The following is a 17,460-nucleotide window of genomic DNA, read 5'->3' as shown; positions in this document are numbered from 1 at the left end:
AAAAATACTTCTAACATCAACATGTGAAAAGCTCAGACCTTTCTGCCTGACTTCACATCAGTACACTGCAGGGACGACCTGTTGGTCATTTTTTTTCAATTAGCCAATTTAATAATTGGAAAGCAAAAGGCGCTCAATAGGAGATTTTTTATTTTACACTATTTGAAGCTAAAACTGCAACTTGATGAGTTTTCAGTAGAATATAAATATAATTTAATTTTAAATGCAAATGTTTGTATTTTTTTTGTACAGCTTTGGTTTAATTACGGCTCTGAGATCATTGTTTCAGCAAATTGACCTTTTTGGAGTTTATATACACAAGTTAACGATTATTTCAATAACCAATTAATGATGATTAATCTGATTATTAGGTTCTCCCTTAATTCCTTCCAATGCATCCACTTTCAGCAATGCATCAGTTTCAGTAGACTTAAACAAGTCCTCAGGATGATACCACCACCACCATGCCTGACAGTTGGCTCTTCTCTTTGAAGCCTAATCTTGACTCATCCAAACAGTCTTCTTGTTTGGCCAAATGTCTCAGAAGCTTCTCTTCAGACTGCATTCAGCTGAAAATGTCAGTCGAGTTTAAAGGTGGAGCTTCTGGAGAAAGGATTAACTTCTACAAAAGTTTCCAGTTTATCAGCATTTCCTGAGTTTTTCCTGAACATCCTCAGCAGTTTTCTTTCACCAGTTTGGGTCAGATAGCAGAAACACTAGTCATACCACGATGAGTGGCTGCACACCGTCTGATTTTTTGTCTGCTTTATGAGTGAAAACAGCTGAAGGCGACTTTAATGTTCTGAATTTCAGCCGCGAAGAAGGCAGAACATTACATTTCAGAGATTATCTGTTCTCTTTATTTTAATTCTAGAAACAAATGGATAAACGTCTTTATTAAAATCTCTTAATAGCAGCTTTAGAAAAATGGAAGCATCTGGATTCAATCCAGTGTTTGAGTCAAAATCCCTGAACAAAGACCATATGCTGCAGCAAATGCTGCGTTATTCAGGCCACATGAGCTGCGCAGCGATGTGGCATCTGTTCACATTTATGTTATTTTCCATGGCTTTAAATGCCTGTTTGTTTCCATCTTCATCCACTAAATTAGCAGGGATGCAAGCATTCCAGGTGCTGTTTGGTTTTCACTGGAGACGAGCAGCTGCAGGTGGAGAGAAACCCGCCAAGCACACTTATACACAGCCTGCTTCTGATTGGTCAGAAAGGCGGATTGTTTTTTTTATTTTAGGGATCTGGAGTTTAACAGGCAGAGGATTTGCACGGCTACTGTGTGATTAACAGTAATAAAGTGACTCAGTAGGTGCAAGCAGAGCTGTCAACACGGTTTGCAAACTGGAAAAACACACTGCCAGTAAACAAAGACCTTATAATAAAAATGATCCAAGTGAAGTTTAAAACCCATCAACCCTAAAAGGAGAAGATAAAACAAAAAAAGAAAGGGCCAAGAGTTAATCCTTGAGGAAACTCCACAGGAAAGAGGAGCTTTAAATGCATCCCAAGTTTTCTGCATAAACACAGAAACTTCTGCCTTACAGGGAAACCAGTCTTACTCTTCACATTCCTCCTGATCTTAATGTCTGAACCAACAGAAAGCAGGCAGAACCCAGAATATGAGGATTTAGATCACCTATCAACTCAAAAAAGCAACAGAGTGAAGATGAAGGTACAAACTGATAACAAATCAAGCTCTAAAAACGAGGAATAAATAAAGCTTACATGAATAAAAATATGTTACAGACTAGTAAACCAAGTTTAAACCAAGTTTTAAAAACACACTGGACTTTCACAGAAAGGATTTATCGGGCCTTGAGCCTGTTCAGGCGCCACTGACAGCGTTTACGTTCAGATTTGGTGGAATCTGGGAAAGGGGCGGAGCTTAACGGGACGACTTTAAAAGTGATCAGAAATAATTTGTGAAGAAACCGAGATCAAACACAAAGACTAAACTCGTAGCATCAAATTGTAACTACTGTAACACAACATTCAAAGAACGGAAAATAATGTTTGCAGTTTTACTAAATAAACTGTAAAATGTATGTTTTATGGTTACATTTAAGAAACAGTGTTGTATTTCTATTCTCTGGATTTTAGAGCAAGAAATAAAATAAAATCTTACAGTAAAATCTATTCTACAAAAGACCTCAACCTGCTAAGATGCTTAGCTGCAGTTAAGACTTTGCTTTTATTATACAAAATCTTTTTTATAACTATTTTCTATTTATGTTCACTTAAATTTCTATTTCATTCCTCCTAATGAAAAAAAACTCACTGAATGAAAAACAAAAGAATTCCTTCATTCCCTCATTCAACCAAACAAAACAAACTGCCAAAAGTTTGCTTTTATTGTTAGCTCATGCTAATGAAATTGGACTTACACAGAGCACATGCAGAGCCACGGCTCCTTCAGTTCTCTCCTTGTTTGTGAAGAAGTCGGTTGGAAACTCGTGTACAGCTGGAAGAGACAGAAACCTGCAGTTAGAACAGAAAACGTTTCCCTAAAACAAGCCTGAGAGTAAGGAACAGGAAACAGGTTTCTCTGTGGAAGAATAATACAGGAAGGAACAACAAAAATCCTGGGAGAAACTAGGAGGGATCTTATTATATAGTTAATAAAAATAAATGAAGTTAATTAGCAGTGAAAACAAATGTTTGGAACAGGCAAAGATTTTTATTCCTGTTAAATCTGGATTGGAAAACCAGATCATTCTTCAGACTGTATGACTCCAAATTTGAAGTTTGACATTGAAATGTGGAAAAAAGGAAGGAAGGAAAGAAGGAAGGAACAAAGAAAGGAAGGAAGGAAGGAAAGAAGGAAGGAAGGAACAAAGGAAGGAAGGAATATGTATTTTTTCAGTTATAGAAGCAGGCATTTTTACTTTTGAATAATATTTCAGTCAACTTTTAATTTTTATTCAACAAATGAGTAAAAAGCTGCCAGGTTTGCCCCCCTTCTGTTTTCACATAATGGTATGATCCCACATCCTCACATGTGATTGGCCACAAAGCTGTCATGCTACCAATCAGAACGTGGCAGGGCGGAGCCACTGAGAGTGAGAGCTGAGCAGCAACATGGAGAAAAATGTCCGCTTTCTCCCTCCGTCCTGTTAGCTGTGGCTCGCTGTGCTGATGTGTTCGTAGCCCCTCCCTCATAGTAAAACCGGCCCTGAGCGAGGAGCCGGCTCCCGTCATTCACTACAAACACCCGAAACGTCTGCGACAGACCCAGCACTAGAAGGAAGGAAGGATGGATGGATGTTTCCATACATTTTATTTTCTTCTTTCTTATTTGCGTTGATCTGGAAAATAATCTAACTGCAAACATTCCAGCGTTTTACAGGCTGTGAAGGAACACCGGGTTCTTTCTGGAACATTAAAAGCCCATAAGGTGAATGTAATCAACCTTTGATGAGACTGAAAGGAGAAATCTGTTTGTGTGTAGAGCTTTTTTTATTTCACCTCCATTTTCATGGATCTTCAGTTCCAACATGAAACAGAAATAATAGTTTACAACTTTCCCACTGCCTTCTTCTCCCACATTTCCAACTTTCTGCAGCCCTCCTCAGCTTTATGTTCTGCTGAAGACTTCACAAGCCTGAAACAACCCAGAGCAGCTTGTAAAAAGCCACAGAGCACACAGTCATCTAAAGGTGACAGCTGGATGTGTTTAATATTAACTGCTAGGAGCTGGTGTGAGCTCCATCCAGCCCAGATACCAGGCTGGCAAACAAACAAGCACATCACAGATTTAGGCTCCAAGTCAAGAAGCAAAATTCAGCTCAACACTCAGGAAAAATCCCACTAAGAAGCGAAACCCCAAAGAGCTCATCATGTCTCCAAAAAGCGTGAAGCCCAGAGTCCCGGCGGAGATCAGCCAGAGGGATGGAGAAGAGCTGCAGATTTAAGGCGTTTTTACACATCAACACTGACAGGTTCCACTTCACCGAGTCAGACGCAACAGTTTATGTGTTCCTACATAAACTCCCTCTGATTGCAGGAAGGGCTGGGCATTTATCGTATCATTTATCATGATAAAACTCGTATCGTGATAAGAATTTTAATTTGTCGTCACCATTAATGATGTTTAAACCCCCCAAAACAGTCTGTATCATTGTGATTGCTATTTTTCCCACTGTTTGTTCATTGAGCGTATCAATAAATATCAATGAATTCAAACATATTAATAAATGTGTGCAGTTCAGTGATACAAACCACACTTCTTTATGTGACTGGTGTCCAAAGTGGAGATTTCAGAAAACTCCTTATTTGTGTTTGCAGATGGTGATTCTTTTGATTCTTCCACTCAGTTTCAGTTTTATTGTATGTTATTGCTAATTCAATGTGTCGTTTTTCTACTTTACAACTATGCAATGCTTTTTCTTGTTCTCACATGAAACACACTGAAGTTAATGGTTATTATGTGACAAACTGTTCAGTAGGTATGAAAACGTTTGCAAAGCGCAGTATTCTCTAATTGTTTTCAGCAACAATTACCTTGTTGCTGAAAATGTGCTATATAAATAAAATTACCTTACCTTACAACCTCCAGCAACCAGAGCTCGCTTTGCAGCAGAATTCTGTTCTTTAACTGAACCATTTAATCTCAGATTAGACAGATTTTTTAGGAAATAATATGTATTTAAACATGAGCAGGTCAGAATGGAGTGAGTGTTTCCGGGAGGCAGACGGAGAAAGGCTGCTGTCCCCAGAATGAAAAGGGGGTCACTGCAACGCTGCAGCCACAGCTGCCAGGACAAACACTTAGTGATGTTAGGCAATGTAGAACAAGCAGAGGCGAAGCCGAGATGTGGTGCATTATGGATGATGTTTGGAGACCGGAGGAAATACACGATGTCTGTGGATTATTCATGGTAGGAGAAAGGAGAGAGGGAGGGATGGATGAGGCCTTCCAGAGCTAAAGATGCTACTAAAACACAGCAGTTCAGCTGACAATATTCCTTCTGTCTTCCTGCTGACATATCAGAGTGTTTGGAGAGTTTTTTAATTAGTAATCAGTCCAGTTGTGAATGGGGTCACTGGGTTGAAGCTTCAGCGGCTGGTAATGACTCCTGCTGCCTGAAGCAACCAACTCAGAACTCCCTGAAACAAACTCAAACAAGAACAGCGAGATCGTTTCCTGTTCTCCTCCTTCCTCATGACGCACAATCAGCTGCCGTCAATGTATCAATCAGCAATCAGGCGTCGGTTCACAGGGGAACGTGTTCGCTGCTGCCAGCATCATCCCAGCCTCATTTAGCAGAGCCGCTGTGAGCCACAGAGGACAAGCGCCCAATCAGGATGCAGCATGGCCTCGTCTCTGTTGGATCACTCCTATTCAGCCTCTGACGTCTGCTGCACCTTGGCTTCTGCTTTACGCAGACTCTACAACAGAAAGGAGAGGAACAAAACTGTTCCCATCAAACGACGCGCCGCGTCCCGCACCGAGGAGGCCGAGGTTAGCGATCTGGCAGAGGTTGCTGAGGTAGCTCAAAGGCACCAGGAGTCCAGAAGATTTCCCCTCAGACGACGATGGCTCTGGACTGTTCTGCTTCATGTTGCATGAAGGACCGAGTGGCAGAGCAGGAAGAGGAACTGGACTAGAGATCATGTTCAGACTGCAGAGGGATCAAACCTTCCAGCCTCTCTGGAGATTCACAGCTTCAATTTATTCAAGAAAAATAAAGAGGAAGAGCCTGACTTTGGTTCAGGGTCATGAAGGATAAACAGCAAACAAACACAAGTTTTTTCATTTTTGCAAAGAAGTCAAACTGAGCTAAGAACAAAGAAAATAAGACAATCATTCACTAAAGGAAAATTTAAATCTTATATTCACACATGGGCCATAAAAATGAAACTGAAGGAGCTGGAGGGTTAGGATATTCATCCCTCCTAATGTTTTCAACCGCTGCCCAGCCCATCATCTCTGTGATGGCTGATGATGTCATCGCCTCTCGGTAAGCGGACGGGACTGTTACGTAACGCCGCCGAGGCTCCGTGTGCTCTGCCGGAGCGCCGAGGGGGAGGGAAACTTTCCGACGCGTGTGTCAAGGATTGAGAGTGAAAGAAAAAAAAAAAGAAGTAAATCCTGCACAACTCCACTCTAAGTTATGACATAACGCTTTTTGACTGTTGCCATGGAGATGGACATGTATCACTGGTGTAGGGGGAGCAGAGACGAGTAAGGATGGGGTGTATCTGTGTGTGTGTGTGTATTAATGTGTGTGTATTAATATTCACAAACCAAAAATCAGATGTGAAGGACTGAGAAACAAAAGCATAGAGAGATTTGTTATTATTTCTGATTTATTTAGGATCAACAGTGAAGTCAAGACTTCAGTTGATGATTATGATCATCAACATAATCAAGAATTATTTTATTATTAATCACACTTAAGAGTCTAAAGAATAAAGATGCGGTAATTCTAGTCCACAATGACAACAAGAAACATTTTATCATTTCATGACAAAGGGAATTGAATATTGTTATCAAAAGTGATTTAGTTGAATGGTGAAATGTGGGGGAGGGGCATTCTGTGGGCGGAGCTTAGCTGGGGAGGAGCTATGGGTAAATGGGTGGAGCTTTGTGAGGTCAAGCATTTAAATAGTTTTCCTAAATTGGCTGTTTTGCTAGTTCAGGTATTTCAGCTTCTCAAGCCTAATTTTCCTTTGAATATTTAAAAAATAATTATAAATAGGTGACTTTTCAGTGCATATTTTGGAGTTACGCTCCACAGAAAAGCCATGAACAAAAGGAAGTTGACATTTTATTGCCGGTGGTTCAGGAACCCCCTTGGATGTGTTGGAGGAGTTTTGCTGAGGAGCGGGAAGTCTGTGGACCCAGACAAACATTTACAAGCCAGACAGAAAGCAGCCGATTGGTGCCGCTGAGTTCTGGCTTATTAACTGTTTGTGAATGTTTTTCTTTCTTGGGAAATCCTTGGAGTGATTTAAAATCAAGCTGATGAGGTTCTGTTTGACAGAATTGTCAGATTCTGATCCGTTCATCCCTGTTTTTGCATTCGTCTCATCGCCCTGCGGAGGACCCACATCCATGCAAACATTTTCCAGCGGCTCTAAAACGCACGTGTCTAAATGATGCATAAATATACGCCACAGCTGGCAAGAAAGCTTATTTTATATCCGAAGAGAATACGTTCGCTGAAGCGTGCAGGACAGAAAAAAAGAGAAAAGCAGGACTAATATTGACTTTCCAACAGCTGTGTGCTGAAGCGTCAGGCAGCTGTTGGAAAAACAAATTTATCTCCAAACATCCAGCAGTTTGTGTTTATCAGACCTGTTATCTGCTCTCTCAATCCATTCATCTGGATGAAAATGACGGATTACTCCAACAGCTGCAGAATTTTATGTTTTGCATCCTTCAGCTTGGAGAAAGACAAAAAAGAAAATAGCGATTTAACTTTAATTGAAGAGTGTGGAATGTCTTCTGAAGTTCAGCCATGTTGCTGCCGACCTTTCACCCCTTCCAGAGGAACAGCAGGGGCCGGCGTTAACACACAAAGACACAAAGAAATCATTAAAGCATCTTTTGCCACCGCTGGGGGCCTGTTTACAAGTTTCCCCTCGTGCAATTCCCATGCAAATTCTGAGCGCACATGGACGGCTGGGGGCCTGTTCTGCACATGCTCAGTGGGGCTCTGGGGGCGTGACGATGATGTGGGCTGACACGCCATCGTAGTTACCGTGCTGAGTAATGTGTGACATTTAAGGTCTCCTGCTTTGTTCCCCCTCAGCCTCCTCTTTGCGGCCCGCGGCGTGCATGTGGCGTGCGCTTGTGCAAGGATGGAGCTCCTTTCTGCCCGGTGTGAATGTGACAGATTCCCCTCTGTGTCCTCAGTCATCACGTGTGTGGAGTCTTAGTTTATGAATGCACAGCTGCAGCAGCAGTGAAGTGAAGTGAGAAGATGGATGATGATGGATGGTAAAAATACACTGAGCATTACTTTGCATCCATTTTTACTGAAAGTCCATCTTACTTCTGAACAGAAATCAGATGAAATGACGACGTCCATCCATCATGTTCTGTTTAAAGGGAAGCGGCTGTCAGCTGTGTGGAACCTGACTCCTTAAATTCACTGGTGGCTACACTTCTGCTAATATGCTGATAGCTGAGCTAAGTCCTTGTTTAGCATTTTCGCTAATTTTGAAAAGGTTTAGCACACTTAACTTTCCCTAAAAGCGAAAGTTTAGCACTTAGCATTAACTATAATTAATGTTTAAGATTAGTGTTTTAGAGTTAGCGCATCTCATTTTTTAGTTAACGGTGTCCATCATAATGAGTATGTTTCATCAGCAGCTTGTATGAGGCGGTGGTTTTGTTTTCTGATCTCATCAGTGGCTTCTTCCACCATGAAGCCAGAAAACCGGATGTCTGAAGATGATCATTCAAAACAAACGACTCCTCAGGGATAAACTTGTAAAGTTATTTGCGTCTTCACAGAAAACAGCAGAGCTCTCCACCTCAGAGAGCATCAGAGCGTGTTTTGTTAGAAGCTGTTTCCGTGGCAACCGCATCCAGCATCTATGCTGCATTTCTCAACACACAACAACCAGATCAGTCGGTGCGGCGGAGCTCACGTGGCAGAGTCCGGGCAAGACCCCGGCCTCTCGGCGTAACGGCGGTGAGTCACCGGTAAACCATGGCAACCCAGGCGGCGCAGCCTCCTCTGGAGCGCCGCAGCCTGGCTGTGGACAGAGCTCACCTCCTGGTGACTCATCTGTAGACGAAGTGACTGCAGCGTTCACATGAGGCGCAGCAGAGAGGTGATCTAAACTCAGTTAAGTGATGAGACGCATCAATGAAGGCTGTGAGGTACTTCCACACACAGTGTGTGAAACATGGTGAGTCATCAGAGACTATAAATAAACGCTTTGGAAGAAACTGCAGGATCTGGATATGAGCTAAAAGAGAACTTCAGTCATGTCCGGGGTTGTTGGCTTTTTTACAGTAACACATTAATCTCATGTTGCAATGACCTCAGCAGGACGCCCGCTCAGCTTTGAAATGAAAGTTCAGACACATCTGCAGAGTTGTGTTAAAAGGACGCAGCGCTGCGCCTGACGGCCGCCGCTGGCGAGGCTCCAGCTCAGATATCACCGTCCACAACAACGATGGGGATTTTCTCTCCAATTTAAACTTTCACTTCTTCAAAAAAATCTGGGTTTCTTCTTGGACTTTGGCTACTTTGCATGTTGTCAGTGCAGGCTTTGAACTGGACCATGACCAAATATTCTGCAGTTTGTGCTTGAAATGAATAAGGAAAGGAGACAGTCCTACTCTGTCTGCAGGAGAGGAAATGAAAAGTCTGACAGAACCTGAGAGACGACATCCTGCTGCTGATCATCTGCTGAACTTCATCCTGCAAAGTGGAAGGAAAACTTACCAATTAAACATTTTCATTCAGTCACACTGAGTGAATAAATACTTCTGCTGAACCACCTTTAGCTTAAAAGCAAAGATATCTGCTACAAATTTATACATTATTATTTATTATGATCTTAATATTATAAAATTCTATATTTTTCCAGTTAATCTGAATGTGTCTGTGGGCAATTAGTGTTAGCAACAAACTGTATGCTGTTCAAGCAAGCAGCACTCAACAGAAAAGATTAAAAATGTTTAAATTTTTGGACACTGCAGGATGAGGTATAATAACAGTGGTTATGTTCATATTGCACTTGTGAACTTTTCAGCTTATGGTTCTACTCATGCAAAAATCATCATAATCCTCTGAAAATGCATCAGACCAAAGAGTGAAAGAGTAAATAAATGTATTAAAGCATCTTCAAAAAGCCTGGGGAAATATTATTAAAACATTTTAAAAGATTATAGCATACTGCATGAAGGGAACATATAAATAAACACATAATTAGATTAAAAATGCAGAACTGTACATCATCGAGATGAATAACTTCACATGTAATGGGCTTCTGCATATTTAAGGTGTGTTTTACTTGCTTATTTGATTTATATGACCAATTATGTAAATTCAAACAACTTTATTACAGCCAATAGCTACTTTCCTTACTGAGTAGATGGTAGCAGATCTCTCAGCTGAGCCCATTTGACTAATGTCTGCAGCCGGTGAAGCACCACTGAATATACCTGCTGCTTTATAATATCGATAACCAGCTGAGATCATAACGCTTCCCAACACATCTGGCTTTACTCCCAGTTTAAATTAGTGACTATCCTTGGAGGGACTCTACAGTAAGATGCTGCATTTTAAGGTAACAACAACTCATGGGATCACATTGATTATAGGACTTGGTTTTGCTCCTAGAATTCATCTGTTTACAAAAACAGCATTAAAATCAGTTAGTCAGGCAGTTAATGACATTTTGGAACCATTTCTAACAGCATTGTGATTTAAAGGTTAAACATTGGTTGAAATGCAGAGTCAGTCTGGATGGAGCTTGTTGATGTCAGTGCTGCTGTAAGTAGTTTATAACCGTGGAGAAACACTGGAAGCCTGCGTGTCCTCTGAGGCTCCTGGGACTGCAGCAGTAACAGGACGACGCCTGCTGAACTCAGGAAAGTCTCGGCATCTCGCAGGCGCAGCAGCGGGATAAATCTTTAAAGGCATGTCGAGTCCCTTCTGCTGCTGGTAAACAATCTGAGCTCCATAATTCAGGGGGGAAAACCTCCTGTGTTGTGTTTCGCAAACTTTGCTGCTTCTGTTAAATTTTTGGATTGTTGTGCAGTGATGAGATGAATGTTAAATCAATGCAAAGAGATTTATGAGTTTAAAATACTTTCTTTCAGACAGCATGGCCAGATTGTTGGCACAAGTGAAGCTGGGAAGAAATCACAACATCAGTCTAATTAGATGTGATTTAATTTGTTGTCTTGCGTCCTGACAAATCATCACTGAATTAAAATGGCCAGAGGTCCCATTTTCTACTGAACTATAATCTTTGAGCTTAAGTATGACAATTATTATTCATTAATAATAAACAGTAATAATAGTAATAATAATGCACTTTATTTAAAACAGTCTTTCACTGTAAGGTAAAAACCCACCAATGTATACCAAATGTAACAATGGAAACAGGACGTTCAGTCTGCAGTGAAAAAGTCAGATCTGAGTTGTTTTCGGCTGCTGCCTGGACATAACTTCACTGATTCCTCTGTGAGTCTCTGATGGAATATTTTTCCTCATAAATTAATATATTTGCCAACAGAAATCTTTGAAACTTGTTGTACCACAGAGATATTTAAACAACTACATGTTAAAGGAAAAACCTTTGGTCCTGCCTGCCTGTACACCCCCGAGCGAAAAACCGGAGGAAAATGAAAAGAAAAGCAGTGAGAAACAGGCAAAACGTCACCGTGGATTAATCTTGTACAGCAGCTAAAACAAGCCCAGAACCAGCAGGAGCTGATGTAGAGGGAAGGTTCTGACTCGGCTCGGCTAATTGCAGTGATGGATTGGTCCAGTTCCCCTGAGCTCCAAGCTCCTGATCCTGCAATAACAAAACAGGATGACTTTGCCAAGCTGCACGTTTGGCAGATATGAAAGGACTTTGCCATCATCAGTAGCAGCAGCCCAGTGATGTCACTGCAACACCAAAGCACCGATTCCTCAGAGGAAGCCGGTCCGAACTGCTCTGTGGGCCAGCTTAAGGTTTGATTGATGACGGGCTGACGGTGAGACCCCGTCCTTCTTTTAAGATCTGATTAATTCATCAAACTCGCTCGCTGCAGACATGTGAGGAAGAGCTGGGAGGAAATCCACGTGAAGCGAGGTGAGCACGCCGACGCGCTCTGCGACTCGCTGCAGAACCCGGCAGCTCCCTCGCATTAATCAATACTGCTCCAAAACCTTCAGCCAAAAACTGCAGGCGCTCCAACACACATCACATTCCTCACAGGGAAGCCCCGATTAAGTCACTGCAGCTCGCTTTTAATAACAGAGGAGGAGGAAAACACCCCTGGAGAGAGCAGTCACATGGAAGGAGGAAGAGGAGGGGAAACGGAGGGCTGCCGAAGCACAGGCCGGCTCACCGCCGAGCGTTTACATGGGAGTTCTACCACGGCTGCTAAAGAGAGGAAAAATGGGAATACATTTCTGGCAAAAACTCTGAGATGTCTTGGGATTAATCTCTAATTTTGATATTTGGAAATGTTTTCAGTCACAAAAGTAAAAAATTTCTGACTTTTGTGACTCAGAAAGTTTTGTTCTTGAAAATTTCTGATATTAATCTCAAAATTTCTGATTTTTTTCTAGCAGATTTTTAACTTTTTAAACTCAGAAATTTCCTTTTTTATTTCTAAGATTAATATCAAAATAAGTTTTTTTCTAGTAAAAATATGACTTGGAAATTTCCTTTTTTTTCAAATGAGATTTTTTGGCAAAATGTCCAACTTTTTTTTCTATCTACAATGGCCGGATTTTGCCGTATAAAACTCTACAGTAATATTTACAGCTAATGGGAACTACAGATCACTTTTGTCATCCTTTGATGGAGAAACATTATGCCTCTGAGACAAATCTGGGCTCAGAAGTGCTAAAATGAACAACTCTTCATTAATTAACATTAACAAAAGCTCATGAATTTCACTTCATTAGCAGAAAAAGGCAACTCCCAGACAAATTCCCAGAAACAACTGTTCTTTTTTCCATCTTGACTGATAAATGGCGCGGTGATGAGGAGGAGAAGGCAATAAACAAGGGCCTGAAATCAACAGAAGCAGCGGGGCTCTCCTGATCAAACTCATGGAGGCGTTTTGGAGAGGAGAAAAATTAGCGAGCAGCTCTTCCTTCCCCTCTGCTTCCCAGCTCTCGATCAGCAGGTTTCTGATTTCAGGCGACAATCAGCTGGAAGCGAAGAGTTCGCATCATCATCTAGCACGCTCAGGAAATACATATGAAGCACCTACATGATCAGATGTTTGATCAGACAATCACTTTGTCAGTAAAGAATAAAAACAAGATCAGAAGCAGTTGGCCTGCAGTGGATGATAAGATAAAAACAGTAAAGTACAACGCACCTGGGATTCAAATAGTTCACTTTAAAAATATTTTTTTGATTTGAAAGGTGAAATGAAAAAATGATTTGTGGGTGTTTAGGACCACCACCACTCACAAATTGCTAAAATACTTGAAATTCTGTCTAAAAATATCCATTTTAATCATTCAAACACCAAATATACTTTAATAAACATAAATTCACCCAGTGGAAACTGTTAACAGAAGCTAACATCTACAGTCCTTCTTAGCGCCACTCTTTGGGGTTCAGCCAATCAGCACCAAGGAAACAAAATCCTCATTTTCTTTTAGTTAACTTAGATATGCTCTAGGAGGCAGATTTTCTGTGAGTAATTTATATAACTATGTAGGACTGAAATGATTGATCATGATTAATAACTAATGAAATTATTGTTATCTACTTTAGTCATCAATTAATCGTTAACTGGAGGATCCAGATTCAAAACAGGACATTTACTTAAAAAACCCACTCAGATCAGTAATTGTACAAAATGCACAAAACATATGTGTGTGTATATATATGTGTATATATATATATATATATATATATATATATATATATATATATATATATATATATATATATATATATATATGTGTGTTAAGGTGAAAAAAGTCACTCCTTGCTACTTCTGTGTGATTTTTGATGGAAACTAGAAGTCAGGTGACACTAATCAGGAGTATCGATCCAGTGTGAGTGTCTCTATGGAAACAGGACTTCAGTCTTTTTGCAGCTTTAGGGCAGCAGAGGGACGGACAACAACGACGACGACGACTGAAGGGAAGCAGCAACTGCTGTCCATCAATCTGTGAAGGGTTTCCGGCTGCCTGCAAATAATTTGAAATCCATCGTTCTGCTGAGACAGCAGTTATTAACTAGGGGACGACGTTTAAGACAGCTGCCAGTCTTCCCAGTAAAAACATCCCACCAAACAAACCCACAGGGTCGACATTATGATGCTTGTTTTACCTTTTTCTCCTTCAATCATTGCTTTTTAAATATCTCCTTAACTTTCTCTTAATTATCAGGTGAAGGATGACAATTACCCCCAAACAGGTGTTTCTCCGTCCCAAGAGGACGGCCCACCAAAGCAGGACAGGACTCTGAGCAAATGGAGGTTATTGAGCAGGAGCGGCGCTGTCCTCAGGAGGGAAGCGCAGGTTAAAGCCGCCGGGTCGGCCGCTTTAAATTTAGCAGCAAGAGGAGGAAAGGAGCAGCTCCTGCGTCATCAGCAAGGGAGAAGGGTAGGGTGAACTTTGACCCCTGCTCCGTTTATAGATGAGGCAGGTAACCTTGGGAAAGTGAGACGGGAGGTTGATGATTTTGCGACACAAACTCTTGAGAGAGAGGTGACCGATCCTCTCCTTCATATACGTGTTTATAAGTTCACACATCAAAAACCTGTTTTAGTTTTACAAAAGCATTCACACCGCTAAAACGTTTTATTTTTCATTTTGTCACAGCCTGAAACTTCTGGGATGTTTTGTTGGTGTTTTATGTGACATTGCAACACATAGTTAGCATCGCTTCACTGAAACCAGCAGACTGGATGGAGAGGAGAACATTTTTGTCTCCAAACAGTTACCCTAGTCAATGCAACTGAGTAAATGTAACTCATTACTGCTCAACTGTTAAGGCAGGGGTCCCCAAACTTTTTCCTGCGAGGGCCACATAGCTGTTCCTTTTTCTGGTCGGGGGCCAGTCTTAGTTTTTGGAGAAAGAAGTTTGCGGGAGGGCTGTTCTGTCTTTGAAACTGTCGAGGGGGGGGACGACGACGACGACGACGACGACGACGACGACACATTCGCGCTTTTACATAGATTTTTACCCAGAATGCAAATGGAAAAAACCGTGAGTGAAACTGACTAGTCTATATTCCATTGAGGGAAAGTAAGTTTCACATCTGCTCAAGAGCCCCCTGGTGGTTGAAGAAAAATCCACCTATAAACCAGAAGATACAATACATGAAAAAAAACACTGAATGCTCTCTGGTATGAGAAGGTGGGCCGGATCCGGCCCGCGGGCCGTAGCTTGGGGACCCCTGTGTTAAGGATTAAACAACAGGGTTGTTAATGCTTAACAACCGACAAAGTGCCTATAGTTCCTGTTTATTCACAACCAATCAGATCAGTCAGAAGAGTTGATCAAAATATTCCAGCGAGAGCGAGATTTTTATAAAAGGAAATGCAAACGATCAGAGATTTGTAAATACATTTGGTGTTATGATTTAAATAAAAGTACATTCATGTGTTAGAACAGTCTAGTCAAAGTTCAAATGTAGATTCATTTGAGAATCTGTAGGAAGAATTAAAAATGATGTGCTCATATGGTCTGCATCCAACCTGGATGAGCTAAAGGTGTTAACCAGGTAGAAATGTTGACATCCAGATGATGCCAGAGACACATCCTGTAGGTAAAGTCTACATGCTGGTCGCTCTGCATGATAGTGATTAGCATGATTAGCCATCATGCTAATGTTAGCCTTAGAGCTAAACTAAGCATTTTATTTAATTTTTGAAATATTAACTGAGGTTAACATACCGAATGGAGCGAGTCAATGTTAGTCAGTGATCACCCACATGCTATTGACTACATCTTAGCTGACTTTGGGATTGTTACTGATTTTCGGTATCAGAATGTCCGAATCGGATCCGACACTTTGGCAAGTCTTAAATTAAATGTCTTCAATCATGAATTATTATTATCCTTCCACTTCAGAACCATACACTACTTTGAGTTTCCTGAACACCTGAAATCCTTTTGCAACACATCAAAGTTAGATGATACGTCACTGCAGCGCCAGCGTCAGTGTGGAAACATGAAGGGAGGAAGAAGGTGAGATGGAGACAGTCAGTAGAAGGTGAGAATAATCCCAGTGATGAGCAGGGGACTGTGGAAAACCACAGCGGCAGCAGCATGAGCCTCACCGCCTGCTGGAAATCATATGACCGTCCAAACTAGGTTAGTCCACATTAGGGGAACCGAAGACGGGAGAAACAGAGAGAATGATTTGTTTCCCACTTTTCGCTTTTCTTATTTTAGCCTCCTCTCTCTATTCTGGAGCAAAGGAAAGCAGAGAACACTTGTGTCCTCTTTCTTTCATCCCGCCTTACCTGGAGCGGTGCAGTTCTTCTGCTCTTCATCAATCTCCTCTTCCTCCAGGCTGCTGTTGGACGTCTCCTGCAGCAGCTTCCGTCCAACGCGTCTCTCCTGGCCCTCAGCCGAGGCGGGAAAATCTGGAGGAAGATATTTTTAAACATTTAATTTCACATAAAGTTGATAACACTTTGAGTTGAAAGTCTGAATGCACGACTTAAGGTGTGACATAATGTGTGATTTCTATCTATAACTGCAGGACAGAGAAGGAGATGGGAGGCAGTGCAGAGACTCGCCTGCAGTAATGCAGCAAGTTCTGGTCGTCAGATATGGATCAGAACTTCTGGACCAGAACTTCTGTGGTATTTCTGGGTCTGCTCTGGCTTCTTGTTGGTAAAACCAAGCTGTCAGCATAATCAACATAAGTATCGCTACAGACAGAGAAGCCTGAGGTTTCCTTCTGGATTAACTTCTTCGTTACCATTTTGTCTGTGCAGGTGTTTAAATCCTGTTTTAAGAGTCTAATATAGTGGTTTTAAAGACCAGTTTTCATGATATCTAACATTTGTTTAGAATAACAAAATCTGAAGAAATGTGCTGAAGGAAAATTACTTTTCCACACCACTTTGCTTTCCTCCAAGCAGACAGATGATGTTGTTTTGGCTCCTGGAGATTTTTTAGAAGGTTTCTTGGCTTTTCTCTCTCATTATTAGTCAGAACTGTTGATCTAAACTCATTTCAGAGACGCTCTGGTTGATTGAGAGGAAAATATGATGGATGCCTTGAGGCTTCTGTGTCTGTTTGGGAAGTGGGTTGGTGGAATGCTTCGGGTTTATCTGACCTGCTAATTCACTCACTAAACGGGGAAATTCACGATTTTCCAAAACAAAATCCTCCTGGGAGGGGAGTGGAGCAACAGCACAGCCCACAAAGTGCGGCTCCCACTGTGGCTACATCTGCACATTCTTCCAGAAAGCAGCAGCTCCACAGAATTCGTTTCATCCTTCAGGGAGCCCGGCAGGAGCGCGCTGCCCTTTTCCACCCTGCCAACCACCGACCCGACCCAAAGCAGGGACTCAGATGGAATGAAGGAGCCGCTCAACGAGCCTGGGGGGACGAGTGAACTCCTCACCTATCTTTACCTCCGCCGCAGCAAACGCAGCAGAGGCCGCCGCTCAGCTGCTCCGCCCTCCTCCTATCTGTCCCGACCTTCTGTACGGAGCGACGAAGAGGAGTGGGAATGATTAGAGTGGTTCGGCGAGGAGTGCTGCGCTCCCGCATGACTTTATTATTTGCATCATAAATATTAAACTCATATTCCTATAAGCTGGTTAA

The 17,460-nt window shown here is 41.7% G+C and overlaps 1 protein-coding gene across 1 annotated transcript in view; it reads right to left on the bottom strand.

Moving 5' to 3' along the window:
• Positions 1–17,460, bottom strand: part of LOC106935466 (sodium/potassium/calcium exchanger 3) — a 41,612-nt gene that overhangs the window by 14,972 nt on the left and 9,180 nt on the right. Inside the window, exons 2-3 of the mRNA XM_015015945.1 lie at positions 16,143–16,265; positions 2,397–2,473 (exon numbers count right to left, since the gene is read on the bottom strand). Coding sequence (XP_014871431.1) covers positions 2,397–2,473; positions 16,143–16,265 — 200 coding nt within the window. The remainder of the gene's footprint in view (positions 1–2,396; positions 2,474–16,142; positions 16,266–17,460) is intronic.

Source organism: Poecilia latipinna, unplaced genomic scaffold (genome assembly GCF_001443285.1).
Source record: "Poecilia latipinna isolate Pla-1442-1.1 unplaced genomic scaffold, P_latipinna-1.0 Scaffold1968, whole genome shotgun sequence".
NCBI classification, from domain to species: domain Eukaryota; kingdom Metazoa; phylum Chordata; class Actinopteri; order Cyprinodontiformes; family Poeciliidae; genus Poecilia; species Poecilia latipinna.
The sequence above is the reverse complement of the archived record's forward strand: the minus strand, read 5'-3'. Positions and strand labels throughout refer to the sequence as shown.